Raw genomic sequence first — 13,034 nt, 5'->3', positions numbered from 1 at the left:
TTCTTCTTCATTAGGGAGGTTCTGGTGGTCATAAGGGAGGTTCTGGTGGTCATAAGGGAGGTTCTGGTGGTCAAGGCCATCCAATCAATCAATTTCAATTTTATTTATAAAGCCCAATATCACAAATCACAATTTGCCTCACAGGGCTTTACAGCATACGACATCCCTCTGTCCTTATGACCCTCACAGCTGATCAGGAAAAACTCCCCAAAAAACCCTTTAACGGGGAAAGAAAACGGTAGAAACCTCAGGAAGAGCAACTGAGGAGGGATCCCTCTTCCAGGACGGACAGACGTGCAATAGATGTCGTACAGAACAGATCAGCATACTAAATTAACAGTAATCCGTAACCATCCATAACCTCGCCCCTCCTTATTTGTTGGATCTCCTCCACATTGCCACCTCCTCCCGCTCCCTCAGATCCTCCTTCTCCATCCACCTCTCTGTGCCCTCCGCCCGCCTCAGAGCCTTCAGTTGCTCTGCTCCCCAACTCTGGAACTGACTCCCACCGGACATCTGTAACATCGATTCTGGCCACTGTTCAAGTCATCATCCTCTGTAACTGCATTGTTCCATTTCATTATCTGTGTTTTTATTGTTTTGTTTGATTGCTGTACAGTGTCCTTGAGTGTTCTGAAAGGCGCTTATAAATAAAATGTGTTGTTATGATTATTATAATAATAATAATAATAATAATTATTATTATTATTATTATTATTATTATTATTATTATTATTATTGTCATCACTCAGAACATGATGTGGAGTTGTTGTCAGTCGGTCCAGCAGAGGGCGCCACTGGATGTTTTTATCTCAACATTTGACTGTTGTTTCGTTTATTTAAAATAAGAAGACTTCCTGCTGTGGATCATCTGAGTCATCCATCAGCTCATTGATTGATTTATTAATTATAGATTTGTTAATCTGTTAGTTTGTATTTCTATTTTTTAGCCCCCACCCCTCAGTGACCATCTGATCTNATTATTGCTGTGAAGCACCGCGGAACCGCAGCGGGACACCGCGACATCAGCAGGCCGAGCAGGAGGGCCGGACCGCCGGGGAGGAGTGGAGGATGAGAGCCGCCGCCGGGACGGAGAGCCGACCGGAGCCGCCGCCGCTCAGTTACCCCGGAGGAGGCGACATGACTGCGGCATAAAGAGGCGAGAGGACGCGGCTGCGGCTGTCGGTGAGGGATGGATGGATGGATGGATGGATGGATGGATGTGTGCAGAAACAGGTGGATGATCTGACGGCATCATCATCATCATCATTTGTTATTATTATTATAATTATTGTTGTTGACGCACTAACGGTCACATGGACGGACTGACAGTGTCTCTGTCTCAGCGGCTCACAGGAAGGATGTCCGGGCCGCCCGCCGGGGTCGGACCGGGACCGGAGCTGCCGGACATGAGCCACCTGACGGAGGAGGAGCGGAGGATCATCCTGTCGGTGATGGAGAGACAGAAGAAGGAGGAGGAGAAGGAGCAGAGCATGCTCAAGTAAGGAGGGGGGCGGGGCTAACCTGCAGCTCATTGTTATTGATCACTGATATCTGACAGACAAAATAAAAGCACAGCGCTTCCTGTATGAATTTTCAAAATGAAAGCCCCCACCCCATCTGCAGGCAGAGAGGCTGAAAGTTTCACTGCAGTAAGATGACATCACAGCTCTGTCTGAGGTCCCTGTGACGTCATATGACCTCTGACCTTTGTTCTAAGGGTCCTAAAGGAGGTTCTGTATTATGATGAGTTTTATTTCTGATCAACATGATTCATGTAAACTGGTCACAGAGACCGATGTCAACAACACAGGCACACGAAGCAGCTGAACATCAAGTCTTTATTTCTCCACTGAAAGACTCAGACTGTTTTTATACAGGTCTGAAGTGGGTCAAGGTTCAGAGACACGTTCCCACCGAGCAGTCTGGTCCAGTCCGGTTCAGTCTGGTCCAGTCCGGTTCAGTTCATATCAGGGCTGATTGCTCTGAGACAACAAGGGAGGCTGAACTTCCCCTAAAAGTTCATAGAAGAAATGGTCAAATATGCACTATTGAATTTACATTAAAACAAGAATCTACATTGCATTAAACGTGCGCTAGGATGCATTTCACATCACGACTATGATGTTCAAACGTCAGCTGTTTGTCACCAGTTTTCAAACGCAACCTCCCTGTCATACATTCTTGTGTCAGCACGGTGGACGTGGAGCCTCCAAGCATTCCTATGAGACAGCGCTGAGCAGGTTTTTTCATGCAGCAAAGTGAGTCGGTCATTGGATAAATGTGACAAGATCGTCACTTCCAGGGAGGCTCAGCTTCCCTGGGACCTGATGGAGCGGTAGGCGGGAGAGGACGCTCGGTGTCTGCATGATGATTGGAGGAATTGTCTAAAAGGCTGAACCCCTTTGTGATTGACAGCGCTTTGGAAATACACACCGGCATCGGCGAGTGGAGTCTTCTGACAGAGTGCCGTCCAGAGTTCCTGATTTCCATAAGCCATACAGCTCATTTTCACTGTTAAACCCATCTGAAAATCTCTGAGGTGTGTGTTGCTGTGGCTCTACGGCATGAGTGTGTGAAAAACTGCTTCAATTAAATGTTCCTTTTATAAGTTACTGCCTCGCTACAATATGACACATGTTATGATGTAAACTTAAAGTGAGCTTCCCCTGTTTGAAAGACCAGCAGCCGCCACTGGTCCATAGTTTCTCTTCCCACTATAAAATGTTGTGGATGGTACCAACAGAAGCGTTCCTTAGCGTCCCCATGTTTGGTCCCCCCTCTGTTGGGGTACCTAGCACACAGATCTGGTACTAAAAGGTGGAGCTAGAAACCCTGCAGTCTGATTGGTCAGTAGAGGACGGTCACTCTGGTTTTATGTAACCTCTGTTCATACATCAGTAAACTACAACTATAAAATGAAAGAGAAAAAATAACTTCATTCACTGGGCCGACTGCCGGCAACTTTTAAGGTGGAACGTTAACTTGTAATGTTACTCAATGCATGAGTTGATGACGTGAATCCATCAGCACACCTTAAATTTAAGATTTTTTTGGGTATATTTTATTTTTATTTTTTTTGATATTTTAAAGATATTTTTCAGACGTTTTATTCATATTTATTGGAAATTTCATGAACATTTTTTTATATATTATTAGAAAGTTTTTGCACATTTATTTATATTTATTGGACATTTTATTAACATTTTTTCCGACCTTTTATTCATATTTTTTGGACTTTTTTTTCTCAACATTTTTTTTAAATGTTTTTTTTTTATTAAACAATTTGCCGACATTTTAATGTCATTTTTAGGACATTTCAACAACAACCCCACCCACATTTAAGAAAACTGTTTGTGGGAAAAAATAAACACGTTAGGGGATGTATAGTGACAATGTACAAGTAAATAAGAGGTGAAAGAATAAAGGCACTTCCTGTTCCTCCCCCTCTCCCCCACACAGGAAGTTGCATCAGCAGTTTGAGATGTACAAGGACCAGGTGAAGAAGCTGGGGGAGGAACCTCCGGCAGCTCAGACAGCGAGGGCGGAGTCTCCCACCTGCGGCGTCTGTCGAAAGACCAAGTTTGCTAACGGCTGTGGCCACGCCTGCTGCTACTGTCAGAGCCGCTTCTGTGCCCGCTGCGGGGGCCGCGTCCCCCTGAGGGCCAGTAAGGTCAGTGTGGTCGGGGGTGGGTGGGTTATTTTGGTCACTTCCTGTTTATTTTTGTTACTTCCTGTGTATTTTTGTAACTTCCTGTTTATTTTTGCTACTTCCTGTTTATTTTTGTAACTTCCTGTTCCAGGTGATGTGGGTTTGTAACGTGTGCAGGAAGAAGCAGGAGATCCTCACGCGGTCGGGGGAGTTTCACTCCAACATGTCGCTGCTATCCATCGCCCACAGCTCACACGGGGTTCCATACACACCGACACAGGGGCCGCCAGGGGCCACGGGGCTGCTGAGCAACGGAGCCACTGAGCGGTCAGTAGATCCCTTGCAGAGGGCAGCCATGTTGTTGCCACATCTCATGGTCTTCTTCCAAGAAGTCCTGTTGTCTGTTGGTTAAAATTATGAATATACAGTTCCAATAGTTGGTTTAAGTAATAAATTCTAATAAGTTATAATAGTTGGTTCAGTTATTGAATATTCAGTTTCATTAGGATTTTAATGAAGGCAACTTCATTGACACAGACACATCAAAACCAAACTGATCCTTTACAGGGACTCATCAGGTCAGATGAACTCCCATCAGAAAGGAGGGGCTTAACAATGAGTGACGGCCAGTCGGTCAGACGAAGGGTTAATTAGTTTGCTCTGTTGTTTCTGACAGAGTGTCTGATGTAATCAGATTAACGGCTCAGAGAGGATTACTGCTGCTACTGTTAGACACAGCTACACACACAGGCTAACAACACACAGGCTAACAGCACACAGGCTAACAGCACACAGGCTAACAACACACAGATTAACAACACACAGATTAACAACACACAGGCTAACAACACACAGGCTAACAACACACAGGCTAACAGCACACAGGCTAACAACACACAGGCTAACATCACACAGATTAACAACACACAGGCTAACAACACACAGGCTAACAGCACACAGGCTAACATCACACAGATTAACAACGCGCAGGCTAACAGCACACAGGCTAACAAAACACATGCTAACAGCACACAGGCTAACAACACACAGGCTAACAGCAAACAGGCTAACAGCACACAGGCTAACAACACACAAGCTAACAGCAAACAGGCTAACAGCACACATGCTAACAAAACACAGGCTAATGACACACATGCTAACAAAGCACAGACTAACAACACACAGGCTAACAACACACAGGCTCATAACAAAGGCTAATAACACAGTCGGGGATGGGGAGCAGTGAGGTCATGTCCTGTTTGGGAGGAGCCAGTGGTGAGTGAGAGTGGGCGGGGCTTCAGTTATGATCCAGATTACAGTCATAAAGCTGCTGAGTATGTGTGTGTGTGTGCGTGTGTGTGTGTGTGTGTGTGAGTGTGGAGGTGAAGCTTCGACCAGCCGACAGACAAACTGTAAGAACCCCTTATTTCTTTGTGATTCTATGATTGATTATCAACTGATTATTGTTTCTTGATCACTGTTGTGATGTCATCATGTTAAAGGTGTCGACCGATGGTGATTTTATTTAGAAGAAGTTTTATTATTATTGTGAGGAGATGTCAAAACACCTGAACATGTGTGCTGAATTTCAGGTCAATCTGACATACGTTGGTTGTGGCCTTAATGCTGATGATAATAATAGTAATAATAATTAGAATCAGCTTTAGAATCAGAATCAGATGATCAATGATAATGATAACGATGATGATGATGATGATGACATTAACATCATATAGTATGATATGGAAAATGATGGTATACATTAGGAGAACGTGAAAGATTGGATAATAGTATCCCATTGCACAGTATCGTATCGCATTGCATCGTATTGTATCGTATCTCATCGCAGAAAGAAGGAACCCACAATCACGTTTTATTGGCGAATGGTGACCATGTGCATGTGTTAGCTAAACTTCCTCCTCCTCTCTGATTTGTCCGTTCCATGTGATTGACAGGAAGCCGAGCCCCTTGGGGTCATATTATGATGGTGGGGGGGGCAGGATGCCTCGCTCGCCCTCTGATCACGGTCTGGTCCGCCGCACTCGTTCGCCGCACGGCTGCCATGGTAATGGGGAGGAGGAGCTGCGGGTCCGAAGGCAACCAATCAGAGATGGGCGCGGCCGCTGGCACTCACAGGTGAGTCTGTTACGACAGTTATACAATACAATAACGTTTATTTGTTTAAGAAGGGACAGTGTACATCAATAAACATTCCTTTTAAAGAAAAGAAAAAAGAAAATGTAGATGCACCCAACTGCAGCCAGGGGCTGATTTATATTGGTAGTCCCCCTGCCAGATGTTTATCAGCATAGTTCCTAAAAGGTAATATAAAATCAATACAGTACACATAGAATATACAATTACAGTATGAGATACATTAAAACACATAACAGTCTTATCGTTGCAGTATAGAGTCAGCCAGCGACACATAACAGAAGTATTGCACACATCATGTTGCCTCCAGTGCCTTAAGTATGTGTAAGCTTTACGCCGTGTTTCTGGATGCAACCAGGTAACGAGCAGACGGGGGAGAGGGGGCTGTATGGGGTGTGTGGATAGTGTGTAAGCCTGTAGCAATGCAGAGTCCAGTACATGGTTCTTGTTGTGGTTGTGATCAGTTGTGATAGATGACAGTAATAGATGTAAAGACATTGGGGGTTAAAGTGCTGGAGTAATGTAAAACATTAGAAATTAAAGTGCTGTAGAGCTATTTTCCAAGAGCTGTTAGTTACTTTGCAAAGTACATGGTAAACATTTGAGCCTGAGATCAGAAAAAAAAAAAAAAAGTTATAGAACTGAAGTGTATGTGTTGGTTCTCACCATTTCCTCTTCTGGTTCAGGACCATCCTCTGGACCTGGTTCAGGATGAGCGCGAGCGGCGGCGACGGGAGGAGGAGGAGGAGTTTCAGGCTCGTTACCGTAGCGACCCCAACCTGGCTCGTTACCCAGTGAAGCCGCAGCCGAGCGAGGAGGCCATGAGGATGTTAGCTCAGGTCGGCAGGGTCCGCCACCAACGGCGTCACAGTGACGCTTCCCTGGAAACCGCTGAGCCCGGCCATCCGGCCCTGAGACACACAGGTACAAATACAGAGCCATCAACCTTTTAGTTCAGGGAACAGAACCAATGACCTGTTAGTTCAGGGAACAGAACCAACGACCTGTTAGTTCAGGGAACAGAACCATCAACCTGTAAGTTCAAGTAACAGAACTGTGGACATGTTAGTTCAGGGAACAGAACCAACGACCTGTTAGTTCAAGGAACAGAACCATCAACCTGTTAGTTCAAGTAACAGAACCATCAACATGTTAGTTCAGGGAACAGAACTGTGGACATGTTAGTTCAGGGAACAGAACTAACGACCTGTTAGTTCAGGGAACAGAACCATCAACCTGTTAGTTCAAGTAACAGAACCATCAACATGTTAGTTCAGGGAACAGAACTGTGGACATGTTAGTTCAGGGAACAGAACCGTCTACATGTTAGTTCAGGGAACAGAACCAACAAACTGTTAGTTCAAGGAACAGAACCATCGACCTGTTAGTTCAGGGAACAGAACCATTGACATGTTAGTTCAGGGAGCAGAACCATCGACCTGTTAGTTCAGGGAACAGATCAGTCTAACTCGTGTTCTTCCTCGCAGCGCTTCGTCAGAATCGGCTTCAGGGATTGGTCGGAGGTCAGAGGTCGTTCTCTGTGGACCGGACAGTCAATCACGTCAGTCCCACATCTCCCCGCCGCAGCCCCTTACCTCGGCAGCACCTCGACCCTAGCTCTGCCCTCAAGAGGAAGACGACCAATGAGAGAGGGTGGAGAATGGGGAAGATGCATGTGATTGGTAGCTTCAGCAGCTCAGAGGAGGATCTGGCAATCACGCCCGACTACAACAGCTGTGACGAGCCTGACAGTAAGTAGCTATATGCAAACTGCTAGTTATATGGGGCTAGGTGGCTACATGCTAACTACTATATGAGGCTAGGTGGCTACATACTAACTGCTAATTATATGAGGCTAAGTGGCTACGTGCTAACTGCTAAGTATATGAGGCTAAGTGGCTACATGCTAACTGCTAATTAAACGAGACTTGGTGCTACATGCTAACTGCTAATTAAACGAGACTTGGTGCTACATGCTAACTGCTAATTGTATAAGGCTAGGTGGCTACAGGCTAACTGCTAATTATGTGACGCTAAGTTGCTACGTGTTAACTGCTAATTAAATGAGGCTAGTAGCTACATGCTAACTGCTAATTATATGAGGCTAGATGGCTACAGGCTAACTGCTAATTATATGAGGCTAAATGGCTACATGCTAACTGCTAATTATATGAGGCTAGGTGGCTACAGGCTAACTGCTAATTATATGAGGCTAGGTGGCTACAGGGTAACTGCTAATTATATGAGGCCAGGTGGCGACAGGCTAACTGCTAATTATATGAGGCTAGGTGGCTACAGGGTAACTGCTAATTATGTGAGGCTAGGTGGCGACAGGCTAACTGCTAATTATATGAGGCTAGGTGGCTACAGGCTAACTGCTAATTATGTGAGGCTAGGTGGCGACAGGCTAACTGCTAATTATATGAGGCTAGGTGGCGACAGGCTAACTGCTAATTATATGAGGCTAGGTGGCTACATGCTAATGATAATTTCGAAATCAATAAAATCATTTTAAATAAATTAAAGTTGCTTTTATAAAGTTAATGAAATCATTTTAAATGAACTGTTAAAAATAATTTTCTAATAAATGAAAATGAAAATAATTTATAAATCATTTTCATCATTTAAATCAATTAAAAACTCATCTTCAAATCAGTAAACATCATTTTTTATATTAATGAAATCATTTTTTACTCAATATAAAGTAATTTTCAAATTCATAAAATAATTTTTAAATCAACAAAAAAATCATTTTTAGATTAATAACAATCATTTTAAATCGATAAAATTATTTTTAATCAGTGAACACATTTTTTTTTTTAATTTCCAAGAATATTTAGATCAATAAAAGCAATTTAAAATCATTTAAAAACTAATTTTCAATCAATAAAAATCATTTTTTAAATCAATAAAATAATTGGGATGAAATGATTGATAAATCGTTTTGTAAAATCATTTTTAAATCAATTAAATATTTTTTAACAAATTAAATTCTTTTTTATACCAATGAAATCGTTTTCTTTCAATCTCTTAAAAATGAGATCAATAAAATCATTTTAAAATCAATACTTTGTTTCAGATTATTGTCAGACCAGCTAACAGTGACTTCAGTTTGAAAGGTTTCTGTGTAGCATCATCACAGAGTCTCTGCAGCACAGACATTCATTAGCTCAGTGAAAATCTCCTCCCACTGAGCTGCTGCACCTGCACCTGCACCTGACGGACACCAGGGGGCTCCTCTGAGAACACTGAAAACACTGACAACACTGTGAGAACACAACACACAACCGTGGGTTCCTGCAGGTTCTGCAGACGTTCTACTGGGTGAAAATGTTGCTCTGTCATGTTGTTGTGTTGCTGATGGTTCTGTTGCTGCTCTGACAGGTTCTACTGAGTTCTAATGCTTCTATTCTGTGGGTTGATTCTGAGGTTCTCCTGGGTTCTTTACTGATGTCTGGGGTTGCTCTGATTCATGTGTTGCTCAATCTGCTGCAGCAAAATGTTGCTCAACATGTTGCAGTTGCTAAACATGTTGCAGTTAATCATGTTGCAGTTGCTGATAATGTTGCAGTTGCTGATAATGTTGCAGTTGCTGGTCATGTTGCAGTTGATGATAATGTTGCAGTTGCTGATCATGTTGCAGTTGATGATAATGTTGCAGTTGATCATGTTGCAGTTGAACAAGTTGCAGTTTATCATGTTGCAGTTGAAGATGTTGCAGTTGATCATGTTGTAGTTGCTGATCATGTTGCAGTTGAAGATGTTGCAGTTGATGATCATGTTGCAGTTGAAGATGTTGCAGTTGATCATGTTGTAGTTGATGATCATGTTGCAGTTGAAGATGTTGCAGTTGATCATGTTGCAGTTGCTGATCATGTTGCAGTTGATCATGTTGCAGTTGAACAAGTTGCCGATGATCATGTTGCAGTTGGAGAATTTGCAGTTGATCATGTTGCAGTTGCCACAGGTCGTCTGTCAGAAATCAGGCATCATGTTGATGAGTTAATCCGTTGCCTGCATGTGACTGGACCAGAGGTCACCTGGTCAGAGATTCTGAGCTCTGATTGGCTCAGAGGGTTCTTGGCTCCGCCCGTCAGGTCTTGAGGTGACGGAGCAGCTCAGAATCTCTGTAGCCGCCACCCTGAAGACACCTAGGGAGAACTGACAACCAGGAGAACCTTCAACAGACCCTCAGACCTCACTTATCCAGGCCTGGAGAACCCTGGAGGATCCTGAAGGATCCTGAGAACCCGCCTGAAAATCTGATCCACAATAGAGCAGAACTCTCCCCACCCCCCACCCCCGGATGCTCTGGTGCCGTCGGGCCACCGTCTCTGCTGTGGTACAATTGGATTAAAAGAGGAGAGTGTGGATTACCCAGCCTGCCTCAGGAGTCACTGAAGAGGGACAAGAATAGAAACAGAGACTGCAGGAGGCAACGCAACTGTTGACCAAGCAGACAACAACCTGTCTGCACACCTGACGGAGAACGTCATAGCAACTGCTGGATCCTGCGGTGGTCTGGAGGGTCTGGGAGACCTGCTGGATTTTGACGGCTCTGGTCTGGTGGAGGGGCGGGAGGAGACAAGCAGGATCAAGGCTGGAGTGTTGCTAACAGCTAGCAAACCTCTGCCAGCATCTAGTTTATTATTTAACCTCCAAACTAGCTGCAGGCTAAGCTACAGGTCAAGCTAACAACAGGCTGATAACAAGCTAACGGCCAGCTAAAAACAGGCGAATAAGAATAACAGGCTAGTAATATGCTAACAAGAGGCTAATGATAGGCTAATGATAGGCTAACCACTTGATAATAACAAGGTAATAACAGGCTAAGAGGAGGCTAATAATAGGCTAACAACTTGCTAATAACAAGGTAATAACATGCTGAAAAGAAGCTAATAACAGGCTAAGATGAGGTTAAGAAGAAGTTAGTTACAGGCTAACAAGAAGCTAATTATAGGCAAATAACAGGCTAATAACTTGCTTATAACAAGGTTATAACAGGCTGACAAGAGGCTAGTAACAGGCTAAGAAAAGAGCTAATACGAGGCTAAAAATAGGCTAAAAACCAGCTAATAGGATAATAACAGGCTAACACAAGATTAATAACAAGCTAATAACAGGCTGAGAACAAGCTAACAATCAACAAATAACCAAATATTGGGCTAACCCGAGTCTAACAAAAAGTTGTCAACAGGCTAACAAGCGGCTTATAATAGGCAAACAACCAGCTAATAACTGGTTGATCAAGATTAACAACAACTAATAACAGGCTGAAACAAGAGAATAACAGGCTAATAATTGGCTAATGAGAGGCTAATAATAGGCTAACAGGAGGCTAGCAACTGTCTAATAACAAGCTAATAAAAGGCTAACAAGAGGCTAATATTAGGCTAACAGGAGGCTAACAACCAGCTAAGAACAAGCTAATAACAGGCTGATAGTAGACTAACAAGAAGCTTTTAACAGACGTAAACTAGGCTAACAAGAGGCCAATAACAAGCTAATGAAAGGCTTACAACCAGCCAACTCTCTGAACTCCTGTTAGCTTAGCATTAAGCTAACAACAGAAGACAGAGAGATGGGCTCAGTGTTTGGACTCAGTTAATCTATCACAGACAGGTATGAGGTGCTCTGCAGCCTGCAGACAGAGCACAGGGCAAACGGCATCCACAGACACAGCCATCATCCTCTTCCTCTGCTGACACCTCCTCCTTCTCCTCCTCCTCCTCCTCCTCCATGGCATTCACACAGACCTGTGAGTACTGCAGCGTGTGTGTGTGTGTGTGTGTGCGTGTGTGTGTGTGTTTAAAGCTGCTTTGATGGATTACAGACATGTTGAGACCGTGTGTGTGTGTGTGTGTGTGTGTGTGTGTGTGTGTGTGTGTAAGCTGCAGACTCAGGGTTCACACACATTTTCCTGGACAAACGTTCAGGACTTTTCCAGGTTTTCCATGGCTGTGGGAGTTCAACATGTTGTGTTCAAGTTTAGTTTGAAATGTCTGACCTCTGACCTTTTCTCTCTCTTCTCTGGATGTCTGGTTGCTAGGAGACATGGACAGCCAATGGTGGGATCATGGTTCCTGGCACGGCGAGCCTGCACCCATGTCTATGGTAGGACTAAGCCCCGCTCCTTCCATTAATCTCCTCTCCATGTCAGGATCAATACATCTGATCAGTGTTGTTGTTTGTTGCTGTTGCTAAGCAACCACATGTGTTTACCCCTAATCAGCATCCGGTCACCTGGCAACCGTCCAAAGATGGGGAGCGTCTGATCGGTCGGATTCTGCTGAATAAGAGGATGAAGGATGGAACGGTTCCCGCGGATACAGGAGCACTGCTGGGACTGAAGGTCACACCCACTTCTTCTTCCTCCTCTTCTTCTTCTTCCTCCTCTTCTTCTCCTTCTTCCTCTTCTTCTTCTTCTTCCTCTTCTTCCTCTTCTTCTTCTTATTATTATTCTGCTTCTTCTCCTTTTTCTCCTCCTCCTCCTCTTCCTCTTCCTCTTCCTGACATTCTCTCCTGCTTTTCAGGTGGTCGGGGGGAAGATGACGGACTCAGGTCGCCTCTGTGCGTTCATCACTAAGGTGAAGAGAGGAAGTCTGGCTGACACTGTGGGACACCTGAGGCCAGGTAAACACACCTGAGTCCAGGTAAAGTGAAGTGTCCCGATATAAACACAGACGTTCTCACAGGTGTGTCTTCCCTCAGGTGATCAGGTTCTAGAGTGGAATGGTCGGGTTCTTCAGGGAGCCACGTTTAATGAAGTTTACAACATTATCCTGGAGTCCAAACCAGAACCGCAGGTGGAGCTGGTGGTGTCCCGCCCACTCGGGTAAGTCGAAGGTCAACGTCACTGAGCTGGAACAGACAAGAAGAAGGAACGTTCTGTAATCAGATTATGGTGTCTTCTGTTCCTCAGAGACGTTTCCAGAACAACAGACGGCTCCCACGTCCAGTTGGACTCCAGTGAGTTTATTACACATCGAAATGACCACAAAGACACACAAAACAACCACAAAGAGACACGAAACAACCACAAAGAGGCATTAAATGACCGCAAAGACACACGAAACACCCACAAAGAGAGACTAAACAACCACAAAAACACAAAAAGACCACAAAGAGACAAAAAACATCCTCAAAGAGGCATTAAATGACCGCAATGTGACACAAAACAACCACAAAGAGACACGAAACAACCACAAAGAGGCATTAAATGACCGCA

The 13,034-nt window shown here is 44.1% G+C and overlaps 1 protein-coding gene across 1 annotated transcript in view; it reads left to right on the top strand.

The window, feature by feature from the left end:
- Positions 1 to 992: 992 nt before the first annotated feature.
- Positions 993 to 13,034, top strand: part of LOC126384217 (regulating synaptic membrane exocytosis protein 2-like) — a 31,944-nt gene continuing 19,902 nt past the window's right edge. Inside the window, 12 exon segments of the mRNA XM_050035181.1 lie at positions 993 to 1,236; positions 1,347 to 1,501; positions 3,463 to 3,673; positions 3,804 to 3,979; positions 5,608 to 5,788; positions 6,493 to 6,730; positions 7,294 to 7,557; positions 11,856 to 11,920; positions 12,039 to 12,158; positions 12,340 to 12,439; positions 12,518 to 12,641; positions 12,729 to 12,775. Of these exon segments, the coding sequence (XP_049891138.1) occupies positions 1,201 to 1,236; positions 1,347 to 1,501; positions 3,463 to 3,673; positions 3,804 to 3,979; positions 5,608 to 5,788; positions 6,493 to 6,730; positions 7,294 to 7,557; positions 11,856 to 11,920; positions 12,039 to 12,158; positions 12,340 to 12,439; positions 12,518 to 12,641; positions 12,729 to 12,775 (1,717 nt within the window). The 5' untranslated portion in view covers positions 993 to 1,200.

This window comes from Epinephelus moara, chromosome 22 (assembly GCF_006386435.1).
Source record: "Epinephelus moara isolate mb chromosome 22, YSFRI_EMoa_1.0, whole genome shotgun sequence".
In the NCBI taxonomy this organism is placed as follows: domain Eukaryota; kingdom Metazoa; phylum Chordata; class Actinopteri; order Perciformes; family Serranidae; genus Epinephelus; species Epinephelus moara.
This window is presented reverse-complemented; position numbering and strand designations above follow the sequence as displayed.